This window comes from Trichomycterus rosablanca, chromosome 3 (assembly GCF_030014385.1).
Source record: "Trichomycterus rosablanca isolate fTriRos1 chromosome 3, fTriRos1.hap1, whole genome shotgun sequence".
Classification (NCBI taxonomy): Eukaryota; Metazoa; Chordata; class Actinopteri; order Siluriformes; family Trichomycteridae; genus Trichomycterus; species Trichomycterus rosablanca.
The window spans coordinates 21,544,474-21,560,829 of record NC_085990.1 but is presented as its reverse complement, the minus strand read 5'-3'; the positions used below and the strand labels follow the sequence as shown (position 1 = coordinate 21,560,829).

General features: G+C 38.3%; 1 protein-coding gene across 1 annotated transcript in view; it reads left to right on the top strand.

The window, feature by feature from the left end:
* dlgap1b (discs, large (Drosophila) homolog-associated protein 1b) overlaps nucleotides 1-16,356 on the top strand; it is a 209,656-nt gene that overhangs the window by 169,346 nt on the left and 23,954 nt on the right. Inside the window, exon 7 of the mRNA XM_062991045.1 lies at nucleotides 15,392-15,762. Within this exon, the coding sequence (XP_062847115.1) occupies nucleotides 15,392-15,762 (371 nt within the window). The remainder of the gene's footprint in view (nucleotides 1-15,391; nucleotides 15,763-16,356) is intronic.

The following is a 16,356-nucleotide window of genomic DNA, read 5'->3' as shown; positions in this document are numbered from 1 at the left end:
GATTGTCATTATAAAATGCAACAGGATGACTCTAATTTAATTCTAAACTCATTTTAATGTTAATTAAAGCAAACCTGATGCACTGGACCAAATTTCCAAACACATATTCACAACACATTTAGGTGTCAAGGGGTCTTAATAATTTCTGCATCCTTTAAACACATACAGTTAAAATGTAACACAGAGCTTGCATTATAGATTCCATTGCTTGTTACGGGAGTAATCCAAGATCAGTTTGGTTTGTTTGTCTTTTGCATTCCCTGAATTCCCAAACTTTTGCATTTCCTGAATTACCAAATCACTGGAGAAAATAGTCACAATATGTATGGTTACAGTGTAGTGAATAACAACAAGAGACACTAAGCTAAAGAGCAGCATTTAGATGCTTTAAATTTTGTCACTTGTAGAAACCCAGAGATACAGCATTTAATTTTTTGGGTGGGATCTGTGAGCATGGCACACCTTGACTTGTCAATCTTTGCCCACTCTTCCTTGCAAAAAAGCTTCAAATATGTCACATTGCAAAGCCATCTCCGGTATGCAGCCCTCTTAGGGTCACCCCACAAATTTTCAAGTGGAATCAGGTCTGGGCTCTGACTGGATCGATCCAAGCCATTCTTTTGTTAATGTCAAGGTATGCTTTGTGTCATTGCTTAAAAGTGAAATTCCTCTTCACCTTCAGCTTTTTAGCAGAAATTGACTGATATTTGGAACCCTAGTTCCAATCCTTGTTTCAGCAATAAAACGGCATCAAAGCATTGTGCTACCACCACCATGCTTTACTTTGGGTATGGTGGGTTTTTTTGGTGATGCGTAGTGGTGTTTTTGTGCCAAACATACCTTTTGGAAAGTTCTGCCATTGTCATATCAGACCATAACACCCTTTCCCACATGCTTTTGGTAAACTTGATGTAGGTTTTTGCAAAATGTTGCTGGGCTTGGATGTTTTTCTTTGTAGCCAAAAGCTTAGATCTTGCCACCTTACACCACAGCCCAGACAGTTTGTTTTTTAAATGAATTGCACAGACAATAAATCACATTAAAGGTGGAAATAAATCTAAAATAATGTATTTTGGTCTGGCATTTCAACAGGTGTGTAGTCTTTTTTATTTACACTGCATCCACTTATTTTAAAAGATATTGGCTTTTTAATACTGAACAATTAAGGGGGCAATAATGTTGACCTCAATTGTACTGTATATGGTTGCCCAATAACCTGTTGACAGTTATATGTTTCTCCTCAGACTTCTGCTAATGGGTATTCCCTTTGGCAGCCTTTGAGCACCCCTTAATGCCTGCTGTATTAGGCTTACCAATATTGTAAATACGTATACTGGCCATTCACTGAGCTACACTTAACATATAGATGGGAAAACAATTACAAACTTACCATCTGTTGCTTTTAATCTTTGTTACCCCCGCACCCCATCCATCACTGGAAAGGGATCCTCACAGAAACTCCCCACTGACTAGGTGTTGTTTGGGTGGTGCACCATGCTCAGCACTGCAATGACACTATTATAACATTGACATGGTAGTGTGTGTTTTGTTGGTTTGAGCATTAGATACAGCAGTTTTTTGTCGTTTTAAAACATTTTAAGTTAAGAATTAGTTTAGAACACTATTGATTAGAATAGTGTTCCCAGCAAAAACTATGAAGCCAAAAGTATTGTATGATCAGAAACTGTCCTATAGTAAAAGGCTGGAGGAATTTACTCTTTGAAAAAAGAAAATAGAAAAGTCTCCAACAATACACCTACAGCATGTGCTAACAGGATATGTGTGCTGAATAAAAAGGCCAGTAAGTGTAAACAATACTTAAGAAACCCAGAGATTCAGGTTCACCTGATCATATAATAATACCACTATAACACACACCATTGTGTCTTTGTCAGTGCATTGCTGAGAATGACATTTACATTAATGGCATTTAGCAGACACTTCTATTCAAAGGGACTTATAATTGTGACAGTTTATTTCTCATGCTTAGAGCTGCAATTCCATACAGCTGACTTTGATAGTCATTAGACTAGTTTTCTTCTTTATGGAAAACAAAAAGAAGAACATGTTTTGCATTGCTATGTATTTGTTTTGCTTTAAATAAAAATTATATATAACTTGATGATGAAGTTAACTTGTGTTGAACACAGCAACCGTATGCATGCTTTTGGTTTGAGTTTGTGTCCAGACAATTAGGATAATAGCTTTTATGTTAAAATATTTATCCACAAAAAGGGGACCAAGGTGTAGCAAACTGTGCCCTGTGTATCTCTTCTGTTTAGAAACACAGTAATGTACACGGAGGGAAACTTTTCCTGTGCACTGTATGCTTTAGTCAGCAAAACAAGCTATGTATGGCGTCACATCAATGTCAAAACTAGCGCGCGCAACTTTTAACATTTCGCGCGTGTAAATATCCCTCTCTCGAATGTTGTTTTTCTGCTCGATTTCATTGTTGTGCGCGCGAAAGCAAATTGTGCTCGGCTGTATGTTTCCACATTTATCCTACAGGGGGCAACAGAAACAAAGCAGTCACGATGTTATGACCCAAGTATTTGTCATAATCAAATACTATAAGTTTCCTTTTTCTGTTCACCTTAGTAAAAATAAACACAAGATTAAAATGAAGTGAATGATATTGTTGATTAAGGCAAATTTAGGGACAAATATTTTTTAAATGTTACATTATTAATTTCCATACATTGTATTTGGCTTAAATTTTTGGTCTTGCTTTAAGCAGTTGGTTAGTCTTAGTTCTCATGGTTGTATTATTAGGTCATATGTTTTTAATACGTAACTGTTACTTTTTTGTTATTTATCTCATGTCAGTTGTCTAATCATTGTAACGAAAACTTGTGTCTGTGTATGTCTGTGTGTGAGGGTGTGTGAACACTCGTAAAAGATCCACAAAGTTGAATCAGTTCATCTGGACATAAGTTTGTTGTAGAGATACGTTTCGTCACTCAATCTGAATGACTTCTTCAGTCATTCAGTCTTCAGTCAGTCTGTATCACTACAACAAACTTATGTCCAGATGAACTGATTCAACTTTGTGTATTTGTGTACCTGGATTATTGAGCATGCATCAACAGACTCGTAAAAGATGGTTTAGTTTTTCACTTTGAGGGTGGGGTTGACCTTAATTGCACACTGTCTACTTTTCCTAAAAGGTGTGTGTGTGTGTGTGTGTGTGTTAAAAAATCCTCTACTGTTATACGTGTGTAGCCTCATGCTCTTATATAGATCTTATTTCTCATTTAAACTGCATAGTGTGTCTGATTGAAACATGTTATTTCCTTAACAATATTCAGCCGCTAAAAACAGACCTATGTGTGTAAAAGTACCATTGACAAGGAGACGTATTTTGGAATGTTTAGAGAGACCTATGTCATTGGGAATCTTTGTACGTTTGACTGTTAATTAAAACAAAAAGTTAAAAGTAACAGTAATTCACAGGCTGTTGTTTTGTTGCATTTTACAAAATGTCCCAACCTTTACAGAAATGAGTTTGTTTAAAGTGTTGTATTGGTGCTACTTAAACATTGATACATAACAAGAAAACCCTTGTTTTTATTTACAACACAAATACCTTGTAATAAACTTTCCTAAGTATATATAGGATATCATTCCATCCTACTTATTATGTTAAAAATAATAATTGAGCCATTTTACGAGCCAACTGTAGTTTTCAACCCATAATCTGAGTGCCACTGGTATAATTAATGTTTGTTCTATTAATCCTAACAAAATTTTTAGCAATACTTGATTTATGAAGTTGTTTTATTGTAGGTGAACATTACTAGATATATAAACTGATGTTCCACATAACTACAGGTTGGTACATTTAGAAATCAGATTACTGACTGCCTTCTGTAACTCAAGTGTTTCTCATGAAGTAGATTATAGATTATTAAAATTGAATTTTGTGATAGTATATATGAGCATTTACCTGCATTTGCATGAACATTTGTAACAGAAACAGAAAAACCTGTTTTCAAAAACCCATCTATAGAACCAAAGCCACTGGAAACACACAGTTCTCAGCCAGGTCTTATCCCTTCCCCCTTTCACAGGATGCCAGGGGTCAGATGCCAGACCTAAGGACACGAAGCTTAATTTTAGTTTGGTTCAAACAAACATTTTTACACTAATACATTATACTAGTAAATTACAGATTTAAATCATTCACTATTAAAATAGTTTCTTGGTTCTACACACTGCAAATCTCAATATATGGGAATGTGTTTAAGTGTGTACTCCACATTCTTCTGTATTCATATGTAAATGTGCTGTGGTGTCAGGTTATGACCTCTTTGGCCATACATCTCTGCCTTGCAAGTCTTTAAACATCCCCCACTCTACTCCCACTCACTAATTTAGTTTCAGATTTTCTTAAGTATACTTATGTTGTGAAAAAGCTTTATATGTGCAATGTGTTCACAAGTGGGCATAGACTGTGTTTGTAATAGAATCTAATAACACTTTTAGACATGTGTCATTAGACAGAATACTTTTCGTGTGCAAATCGTAGCTGTGTATGTGAAGTGAAGTAAAGTGAAACTCCAGAATTGGAGTTTGCTTTCAAAAGCCTTGATGTGTGAGTGATCAGATCATAAAAGCCATTTGCTTTACTTTGAGTCAGACTTTCACAGGGTGTCTGGTGCACAGTATGTATTTTATTATGTTGGTCTGTTTTGTGTGTGTGTGTGTGTGTGTGTGTGACATAGAGAGAGAGACAGAGAGAGGTAGAGAGGGGGGTAGAGAAATGCACTAGGCCCTTGTTCTTAACTTGAGTGGTGGGAGGAATGTTAAGACAGGAACTGGAGTAAATGGGCCGCTAAACTAATCTCACCCTCCCTCTCACCTCCTGCTGCAAGGGACAACTTTGCCTTCAGACTACAGTGGGAGAGAGAGTTTTACAAAATGTTCTACAATCAGAGCTGCATCTAGGAATTATTGCAGTAATACACTTGTATTAATTCATTCTTACAAAGTATTGATACTGTGAATAAAAATGTCCAGTTGCAGTCAGAAGTAGACTTATCTGACTCCCCTCACCTTAAAAGATTTTATGATGATGTGTATAGAATTGAATGAAAATGTAGTACAAGAAATCTTAGTAACAGAGAGACTATTTATTGATACAGACAAGTATTTTGCTAAAATAAGTTGACATTATTTTGAGTTTAAATGAAAAAATAACATCTAGTTCTCTTGACAAATGTGTATGTGCACCATTATTCAGCCCTTATTGTCTCAACCCTCACTGGGATAATTGTCTTCATAGAGTGTGTAATTAAGTGTAATTATTACCAAGGTTCAAGTTCACCACATAAGGCATAGCCTTCCCCCTTATAATGGCTTTGTATTATGGTGAATCCATGGTCAAGATTGCCAGTTCCGCCAGCAGAAAAAAATTCCAATATATTCATATTCATTATATGCTTGACCATGGCAATAGAATTTTCTTGTCCTAAACCTTGAATGTTCTTGTTTTAAACCACTGATCAGTATGGACTAATGGTTCCACTTTTGATTAGTAACTCTACAGAACTGGGTAACCTAGCCTTTGGGGGGCACGTATCACTTTGTAAATAATTTGCAATCTTACAGTAAGAAATTTACTGATTAACAATTTTCTCTCAAAGTTTTGCACAACGTGGTGAGCCACTTGCTCAAAATGCAATAAAAACTAAAAACTGTAATTTGTTAAATTGCTTGAGCTTTTATTTAACTCATAAAAGTACAAAGAAAACATGTTTAGTGGTTGATAAACCTAATTATTTAATATATATATATATATATATATATATATATATATATATATATATATATATATATATATACTGTATATATATAGATATATTTATATATATACAGTGGGGTCAAAAAGTATTTAGTCAGCCAGTGATTGTGCAGGTTCTCCTACATAGAAAGATGAGAGAGGTCTGTAATTTTCATCATAGGTACACTTCAACTATGAGAGACAAAATGAGAAAAAAAAAATCCAGGAAATCTATTTATTTGTAAATTATGGTGGAAAACAAGTATTTGGTCAATAACAAACAAGCAAGATTTCTGGCTCTCACAAACCTGTAACTTATTCTTTAAGAAGCTCTTCTGTCCTCCACTCGTTACCTGTATTAATGGCACCTGTTTGATCTCGTTATCTGTATAAAAGACACCTGTCCACAGCCTCAAACAGTCAGACTCCAAACTCAACCATGGCCAAAACCAAAGAGCTGTCGAAGGACACCAGGAAGAAAATTGTAGACCTGCACCAGGCTGGGAAGAGTGTATCTACAATAGGCAAGCAGGTTGGTGTGAATAAATCAACTGTGGGAGCAATTGTAAGAAAATGGAAGACATACAAGACCATTGATAATCTCCCTTGGGGTCAAGATCTCATCCCGTGGGGTCAAAATGATCATGAGAACGGTGAGCAAAAATCCCAGAACTACACGGAGGGACCTGATGAATGACCTGTAGAGAGCTGGGACCAAAGTAACAAAGGCTACCATCAGTAACACACTACGCCGAGAGGGACTCAAATCCTGCAGTGCCAGGCGTGTCCCCCTGCTTAAGCCAGTACATGTCCAGGCCCATCTGAAGTTTGCCAGAGAGCATATGGATGATCCAGAAGAGGATTGGGAGAATATCATGTGGTCAGATGAAACCAAAATGGAACTTTTTGGTAAAAACTCAACTCGTCGTGTTTGGAGGAAGAAGAATGCTGAAGAACACCATACCTACTGTGAAGCATGTGGGGGGAAACATCATGCTTTGGGGCTGTTTTTCTGCAAAGGGGACAGGACGACTGATCTGTGTTAAGGGAAGAATGAACGGGGCCATATATCGTGAGATTTTAAGCCAAAACCTCCTTCCATCAGTGAGAGCATTGAAGATGGAACGTGGCTGAGTCTTCCAGCATGACAATGATCCCAAACACACCGCTGAGGCAACGAAGGAGTGGCTCCGTAAAAAGCATTTCAAGGTCCTGGAGTGGCCTAGCCAGTCTCCAGACCTCAACCCCATAGAAAATTTGTGGTCCGTGTTGCCCAGCGACAGCCCCAAAACATCACTGCTCTAGAGGAGATCTGCATGGAGGAATGGGCCAAAATACCAGCTACAGTGTGTGCAAACCTGGTGAAGACTTACAGGAAACATTTGACCTCATTGCCAACAAAGGTTATGTTACAAAGTATTGAGTTGAACTTTTGTTATTGACCAAATACTTATTTTCCACCATAATTTACAAATAAATTCTTTAAAAATCCTACAATGTGATTTCCTGGATTTTTTTTCTCATTTTGTCTCTCATAGTTGAAGTGTACCTATGATGAAAATTACAGACCTCTCTCATCTTTCTAAGTAGGAGAACCTGCACAATCAGTGGCTGACTAAATACTTTTTGACCCCACTGTATATATATATATACTGTATATATACAGTGGGGAAAATAAGTATTTGATCCCCTGCTGATTTTGTAAGTTTACCCCTTACAAAGTCTTGAACAGTCTATAATTTTTATGGAAGGTTTATTTTAACAGAGAGAGACAGAATATCAACAAAAAATCCAGAAAAAAAACATTAAATAAAGGTTATAAATTAATTTGTATTTAATTAAGGGAAATAAGTATTTGATCCCCTACCAACCAGCAAGAATTCTGACCCCCACAGACCGGTTATGTGCCCATGAGGCACACAAATTAGTCCTGTCCCTGTATAAAAGACACCTGTCACAGAATCAGTTTCTTCCATTCAAATCACTCTACCACCATGGGCAAGACCAAAGAGCTATCAAAGGACATCAGGGACAAGATTGTAGACCTGCACAAGGCTGGAATGGGCTACAAGACCATCAGCAAGACGCTTGGTGAGAAAGAGACCTTTGTTGGCGCGATAAATCGAAAATGGAAGAAATACAAGATCACAGTTAATCGCCCTCGCTCTGGAGCTCCATGCAAGATCTCACCTCGTGGGGTAAGAATGATTCTGAGAAAGGTGAGGTCAGTCCAGAATTACACGGGAGGAGCTTGTCAATGATCTCAAGGGAGCTGGGAGCACAGTCACCAAGAAAACCATTAGTAACACACTTCGCCGTAATAGATTGAGATCCTGCAGTGCCCGCAAAGTCCCTCTGCTCAAGAAGGCTCATGTACAGGCTCGTCTGAAGTTTGCCAATGAACACCTGAATGATTCAGAGAAAGCTTGGGAGAATGTGATATGGTCAGATGAGGCAAAAATTGAGCTCTTTGGCATCAACTCCACTCGCCGTGTTTGGAGGCAGAGAAATGCCCAGTGGGGATGGTGTTCTTGGGGTCATATCCAGCATTTCTCTGCTCCCAGCTCCCTTGAGATCATTGACAAGCTCCTCCCGTGTAATTCTGGGCTGACCTCACCTTTCTCAGAATCATTCTTACCCCACGAGGTGAGATCTTGCATGGAGCTCCAGAGCGAGGGCGATTGACTGTGATCTTGTATTTCTTCCATTTTCGAATGATCGCGCCAACAGTGGTCTCTTTCTCACCAAGCTTCTTGCTGATGGTCTTGTAGCCCATTCCAGCCTTGTGCAGGTCTACAATCTTGTCCCTGACGTCCTTTGATAGCTCTTTGGTCTTGCCCATGGTGGTGAAGAGATTTGAATGGAAGAAACTGATTCTGTGACAGGTGTCTTTTATACAGGGACAGGACTAATTTGTGTGCCTCATGGGCACATAACCGGTCTGTGGGGGTCAGAATTCTTGCTGGTTGGTAGGGGATCAAATACTTATTTCCCTGAATTAAATACAAATTAATTTATAACCTTTATTTAATGTTTTTTTTTCTAGATTTTTTGTTGATATTCTGTCTCTCTCTGTTAAAATAAACCTTCCATAAAAATTATAGACTGTTCAAGACTTTGTAAGGGGGTAAACTTACAAAATCAGCAGGGGATCAAATACTTATTTTCCCCACTGTATATACAGTATATATATATATACAGTATATATATCAGCCATATATATACACTGATCAGCCATAACATTAATGCCACCTCCTTGTTTCTACACTCACTGTCCATTTTATCAGCTCCACTTACCATATAGAAGCACTTTGTAGTTCTACAATTACTGATTGTAGTCCATCTGTTTCTCTACTTACCTTTTTAGCCTGCTTTCACCCTGTTCTTCAATGGTCAGTACCCCCACAGGACCACCAAAGAGCAGGTATTATTTGGGTGGTGGATCAATGTCAGCACTGCAGTGACACTGACATGGTGATGGTGTGTTAGTGTGTGTTGTGCTTGTATGAGTCAATCAGACACAGCAGTGCTGTTGGAGTTTTTAAATACTGAGTCCATTCACTGTCCACTCTATTAGACACTCCTACCTAGTTGGTTTACCTTGTAGATGTAAAGTCAGAGACGATCGCTCATCTATTGCTGCTGTTTGAGTTGGTCAATCCTCTTCATCAGTGGTCACAGGACGCTGTTGGCTGGATATTTTTGGTTGGTGGACTATTCTCAGTCCAGCAGTGACAGTGAGGTGTTTAAAAACTCCATCAACTCTGCTGTGTCTTATCCACTCATACCAGCACAACACACACTAACACACCTGCAATTTCCTTCGGGATCAATAAAGTGTTATCTTATCTTACCACCACCATGTCAGTGTCACTGCAGTGCTGAGAATGACCCACCACCCAAATCATTTCTAATACTGTGTAGAAACAAGGAGGTGGTTTTAATGGTATGGCTGATTGGTATATACAGTATATACAGGTCCTTCTCAAAAAATTAGCATATTGTGATAAAGTTCATTATTTTCCATAATGTAATGATAAAAATTAAACTTATATATATTTTAGATTCATTGCACACCAACTGAAATATTTTAGGTCTTTTATTGTTTTAATACTGATGATTTTGGCATACAGCTCATGAAAACCCAAAATTCCTATCTCAAAAAATTAGCATATTTCATTCCACCAATAAAAGAAAAGTGTTTTTAATACAAAAAAAGTCAACCTTCAAATAATTATGTTCAGTTATGCACTCAATACTTGGTCGGGAATCCTTTTGCAGAAATGACTGCTTCAATGCGGCGTGGCATGGAGGCAATCAGCCTGTGGCACTGCTGAGGTGTTATGGAGGCCCAGGATGCTTCGATAGCAGCCTTAAGCTCATCCAGAGTGTTGGGTCTTGTGTCTCTCAACTTTCTCTTCACAATATCCCACAGATTCTCTATGGGGTTCAGGTCAGGAGAGTTGGCAGGCCAATTGAGCACAGTAATACCATGGTCAGTAAACCATTCACTGTGAGCAGGTGCCAGGTCGTGCTGAAAAATGAAATCTTCATCTCCATAAAGCTTTTCAGCAGATGGAAGCATGAAGTGCTCCAAAATCTCCTGATAGCTAGCTGCATTGACCCTGCCCTTGATAAAACACAGTGGACCAACACCAGCAGCTGACATGGCACCCCAGACCATCACTGACTGTGGGTACTTGACACTGGACTTCAGGCATTTTGGCATTTCCTTCTCCCCAGTCTTCCTCCAGACTCTGGCACCTTGATTTCCGAATGACATGCAAAATTTGCTTTCATCCGAAAACAGTACTTTGGACCACTGAGCAACAGTCCAGTGCTGCTTCTCTGTAGCCCAGGTCAGGCGCTTCTGCCGCTGTTTCTGGTTCAAAAGTGGCTTGACCTGGGGAATGCGGCACCTGTAGCCCATTTCCTGCACACGCCTGTGCACGGTGGCTCTGGATGTTTCTACTCCAGACTCAGTCCACTGCTTCCGCAGGTCCCCCAAGGTCTGGAATCGGCCCTTCTCCACAATCTTCCTCAGGGTCCGGTCACCTCTTCTCGTTGTGCAGCGTTTTCTGCCACACTTTTTCCTTCCCACAGACTTCCCACTGAGGTGCCTTGATACAGCACTTTGGGAACAGCCTATTCGTTCAGAAATTTCTTTCTGTGTCTTACCCTCTTGCTTGAGGGTGTCAATGATGGCCTTCTGGACAGCAGTCAGGTCGGCAGTCTTACCCATGATTGCAGTTTTGAGTAATGAACCAGGCTGGGAGTTTTTAAAAGCCTCAGGAATCTTTTGCAGGTGTTTAGAGTTAATTCGTTGATTCAGATGATTAGGTTAATAGCTCGTTTAGAGAACCTTTTCATGATATGCTAATTTTTTGAGATAGGAATTTTGGGTTTTCATGAGCTGTATGCCAAAATCATCAGTATTAAAACAATAAAAGACCTGAAATATTTCAGTTGGTGTGCAATGAATCTAAAATATATGAAAGTTTAATTTTTATCATTACATTATGGAAAATAATGAACTTTATCACAATATGCTAATTTTTTGAGAAGGACCTGTATATATATATATATATATATAAACCTTTTAACAACAAAGAGTGCAAAAAACAGCATCTGTAATGGCAGGGGGGTGCATGATTGCCCACGGCTTATATTGGTATTTTAAAGAGACAAATGCTGCCAATGAGTTACAACAGCTTGGCTTTGTAGACACAGAGTACATGTACTTGACTGTCTCCTATTGTAAATGTATGGTGCATCATGAAGAAGAAAATCAGACAACAGCGACCACAGACTGTTGAGCAGCTCAAGTCTTGTATACTGCAAGAATGGGCAAAAATTCCACTTGCAAAACTGCAACATTTAGTATTTTCAATTCCTAAATGATTAAAAAGTAGAGAACGTGATGTGACCCAGTGGTAAACATGCCTCTTTCCCAGCTTTGCAGGCATTAATTTGAATTGAATTACATTTGTCATTGAAAACACTGAAAATATTTTCTTTGTCCTTTTGTCTGTTATGCAAAGGTTTAAGTGAATTATTGACAAGTAATTGCCTTTTTTCTTCAGATCAAGAGCAGTTCTATCTGATACTTTGTTTTGATCCTTCATATCTTGACATAGTTCTGTTTAGCTGCCATCTCCTAATGGCATTTGAGGTGATGCAAATGTACTTTTGTTATTTGCTGTAACAAACTGAGCCTACTGGCTTTTTTAACTTCTAACCCTATTACTTTAAAGTTATATATATAAATTATATATTATTATATATAAGTCAGCATATACTTTATTTATATACAAAGATGTGAATTTAAAGAGATAAAGATTACAATCAATACATCCATCTTGTAGCTCACTGTATATTCTATAGTAATTTTATTTATTTGTAAGAAAATTTAAATTTACAACACTTGAAGTACCTACATCAGGCACTCTATGTTTTGCTTTATTTAAGCATAGTTCTTTAACACTTCCCACCCTCAGCAAACATTTTAATAACATAAAACAGTGTTATTCTAGACTTGTTTATAATAAGTTGTGTTATGTGTTGTTTATGAGGCTTTTTTATTATTATTATTAATTTATTATTATCTAGATCGCAGCAATCAGTAAGCCTATCATATGTCATTTATTGACTTTGGATTGTTTATGTCTGCTGACACGGCAGTTGATAGCTGAAGTGTGTGGTGGGAAATAGACTTTATGCATTTGTGTGTGCTGTGAACTTGAACTGTAAGTAGGTTGCGTACTATCTATTTATGCAAATAAAGTAATCCAATGTTAAAATGGGCTGCACATATGACATAAATAGGTTTCAGCAAGTATATAAAGAGTTACAACTCAAAGTCCCTAAATTCATTTTGCAATAGCAAATGTTTTGCTCTTTTATTTTATGGGCCAGGTCTTCGAAAATCTCTTTTCTCAGATTTTTTCCTTCCTGATCAGTGAAGTGGCTTAAACATTAGCCAGCTTGAAAGCTCGCTCTCTCTTTCTCCTTCTTTCTTCTCTCTCTCTCTCTCTCTCTCTCTCTCTCTCTCTCTCTCTCTCTCTCTCTCACACACACACACACACACACACACACACACACACACACACACACACACACAAAACACCACACTTGGACAGTGTGCTGTGTGGAAAGGGCATAGAATTCATGTTACTGCCTGTTGCCAGGCTACTTTTTCACAAAGGGCTCCAGCTGTCAGTGCAGAAAGAGAGAGAGTGTGTATACAGGCAGGAGAAAGAAAGGTTGAGAAAGAGGGTGGGACAGGCAGAAAGGGACCGCCCCTTTCTAAACATTCTGCAGCTGGACTGAACTGTCACTCAGCACCCTGACACAACACACATATGCCACGTATGCCATTTTGTTGGCTTCCGCATACAGTAGCCCAGCTGACCTCCAGGTGTGCATGCACCACAGGTTTCTGCATTTCTGCCGCTACCATGCCTGCAGTACTTTTTTTGAGTTGTGCTCACTAAATGCATCTGCTTCCCAATCCACTATGCCATATGCCATAAAGTAGTTGGCTAGATATCAGCATGCCCAGAGGTAATAAAGGGGCAATCCATGCACTTCATTGCTAAAACAAGAAATAAATACAAAAGAAGGGGGGTCTAGTGGAGAAAGAAGGTAGAGGATAGTGGAGAGGATGGGGAAGGCCTTTGATTTCAACACTAGCTAAAGGGGGGAAGGGGTTTTGGGACAGAGATCTACCATTCACACTCCCTTGTCTTCTACCCGTTTGAAGCACCCGACAAAGAAGGATTTGTTGGCTAGAGGCCAATGTGTGTGGGTTTTTTGACTCCCTCATTCTCCCCTCTCACGTGGTTCAGCAGTGGTGTTACAAATAATTTTCTTTTTTAGTTATTCAAAAGAATCATCAAGTGTTTTGGTTTGTTTCAGAACTGCAGCCTGTTCAAAAACCTTGACATTATCCTGACTTCCGTTGCATTCTCTTGTTGCCAGACAACATCTAAACATGCATCACCTAGAACAACCATTGTTATTTTCAAGGCTAAATAAATCTATTAGACTATCTAAAACATTCTTTTTTAACCATTTTAAACTGTCAAGGTTTTCAGAGTTCACTATGTGAAGTGGGTTAATAAAGAAATAAAGAATGAAATAACTCAGGAAAAGAGGACAAGATAGAACAATAAAGCTTACTATTGTTTGTAAGCCTGCGGTTAAGGTGTGACTACACCCATAAATATATCCAATGGGCACTTTTAGTTACGATCATGAATAAAGGTGAAATGAAATACACACTGACACAGACTTACACAAAAAACACTTTGCTAAAAAAAGTTAAAAAGGTGTGACAGAGGCTTTAAGGAAAAAGTTCTACAGACATACAAAAAACCTGTTCCCTCATGTGATCTCTGATCAACCTCTGTGTGTAAGAGAGAGAGAGAAATTCAAAACTGTTACCAGACAAAGCATACTGCTCTTTTGCCCATAGTGGTATAATCTAAAACAGAAACCACACACAAACACAACTTAAACACACTCGCATGTACAGGCTGTCAGACAGAAAATGGGATCTGTCAGTCCCGCCCACTTGTTTGATGTCTGTCTGTGTGTGTGTGTGTGTGTTGGTGGGGGGTGGCTGCTGGGCGGCCTGTACTAACCTGCTCCTGCCGGCAGCAGGAAATGAGAGTGCTGTTAGAAAATGTACAGCCACTGTTTAGCCTTTCTTTGCCACACACTCACTGCCACACACACACCAAGTGTTTTGTCTTATCTGACAGCTGTGCTTTTCTGAACAACACAGACAGGAAGGGCAGAAATGGAAAAGTAATGTTTGGCTGTTAAACTGTTGGATTTTCCCACTTTATTTTACCGATTTACTACTTTACAATTCTCTTTTACTCTTTACCTTAGACCCACCATTGTGGTACTGAAAGCGTGCGTATGTAAATAATTCATGATTATTTAACCTTTTTCAAATGTTACATTTAAGAGTTAAGTTTGACTTAACACTTTACTCCATCTTTGCCATTTTAAACTACTCTATTGATTTACACTAATTGTGAGAGTGAACGAGACTTACCTGTCTATGCAACATTTATGGCATTTGGTGGATGTTTTTATTCAAAGCAACTGACAGTTGTGATTTAATACAATGCAAGCAATAACACCTTAACAACTGAGCTGAACAGAATAGCTCTTTTTTAAGTATGGCCCAATCCATGCTTAAGTCTTAGGTAGATTTTAGTGTTTACATTTCACCATGTATGTTTAAGTTATCTCTAAGACTAGTAAGGTTGGTAAGAGACCTTGGTCTAAAACGGTTTTATACACTTTATATTTTACACTTACATGACCAAAATATATTTAGCTCTGTATTGTATTATAAAACATCACGCAAGTCTTTTGTGTATAGTAATATTCTAGAATGCATTGTACTTTACATCATTTTATACTAATTTAATAGTGTAGTGTAAATAAAGTACTGACAATTATTTCTGAAGTTTTTGAAAATAGGTTGGTAGTATTTTAGTATTCTGTTTTTTATACACTGTTACTGATTTCATGTGTTACTGATTTCTTAGTACTGTCATTAACTAATTCTGATCTTACTTTCTACAGTATCGTCATGTATAACCACCTACAAAAAGACTCCACCCCCGATCCCACCGAGATCCACACCCACTCAGCCATATATCTCCATCACAACTCAGAGCAGTACAGAATCAGCACAGGATGCGTACAATGAGCCAGCTAACAGGGCTATGATGACGGCTCATCCAGACCTTAGCAACTCCACAGAGAGTATTGACAGCATGAAGGCGCTGACAGCGGCAATAGAAGCAGCTAATGCTCAAATCCATGGGCCAGCTAGTCAACACGTGACCAACAGTACCATCACAATAACCACATCAACTTCCACCAACATCACACACACATCTCAGGACGGGAAAAGAGATGCACTGAGGAAATGTCTATCCATAGGAATACAGGTGTGGTCAAAAAGCAAACGCACACAATGTCTGAGGCATAACAGGTTTATTTTTAAATGTGTTTAGGGTTACTATAACATGTTGAAATGCACAGTAAGCTGGACAGCCTGAAAACAGTTAGAGATAAAGATAAAAGTATTTGCTACAAAATTGTTTATGTACAGTGTAAAGCCAAATGTAAATCAAATTGAAAGTGGCTTAAAGGTCTCCTCCAAAAAAAAGTCTAATTGCACATTTAGTTGTTGTTTTTACTGCAGAGTGAGCTGTGCTGTACCCAGGTACCTGTGCTAAATTTGGTTACCCTTTTTGATCATGTACCAAGCATACTGAAGCGGGGGCTGTATGGGTGGAGCAAAAAAAATTATGCAGAAGATTGATTGGTCAAACAGAATCACTACTGGAGTGAGAGTGCCATACTTAAAACCTAACTGCAATAAATTTCATTGAAGCACTGTTATAAAAAAACATAAACAGGGCTACAAAAAAAAAAGACTACAAGAACCATCCTATTGTTTGCTACTGGTATTGTTTACAGTTACTGTGGTGTATTTGCCCTCAGAGTCTGGTAAAGAATTCAGTGACGCCTCCTACTTT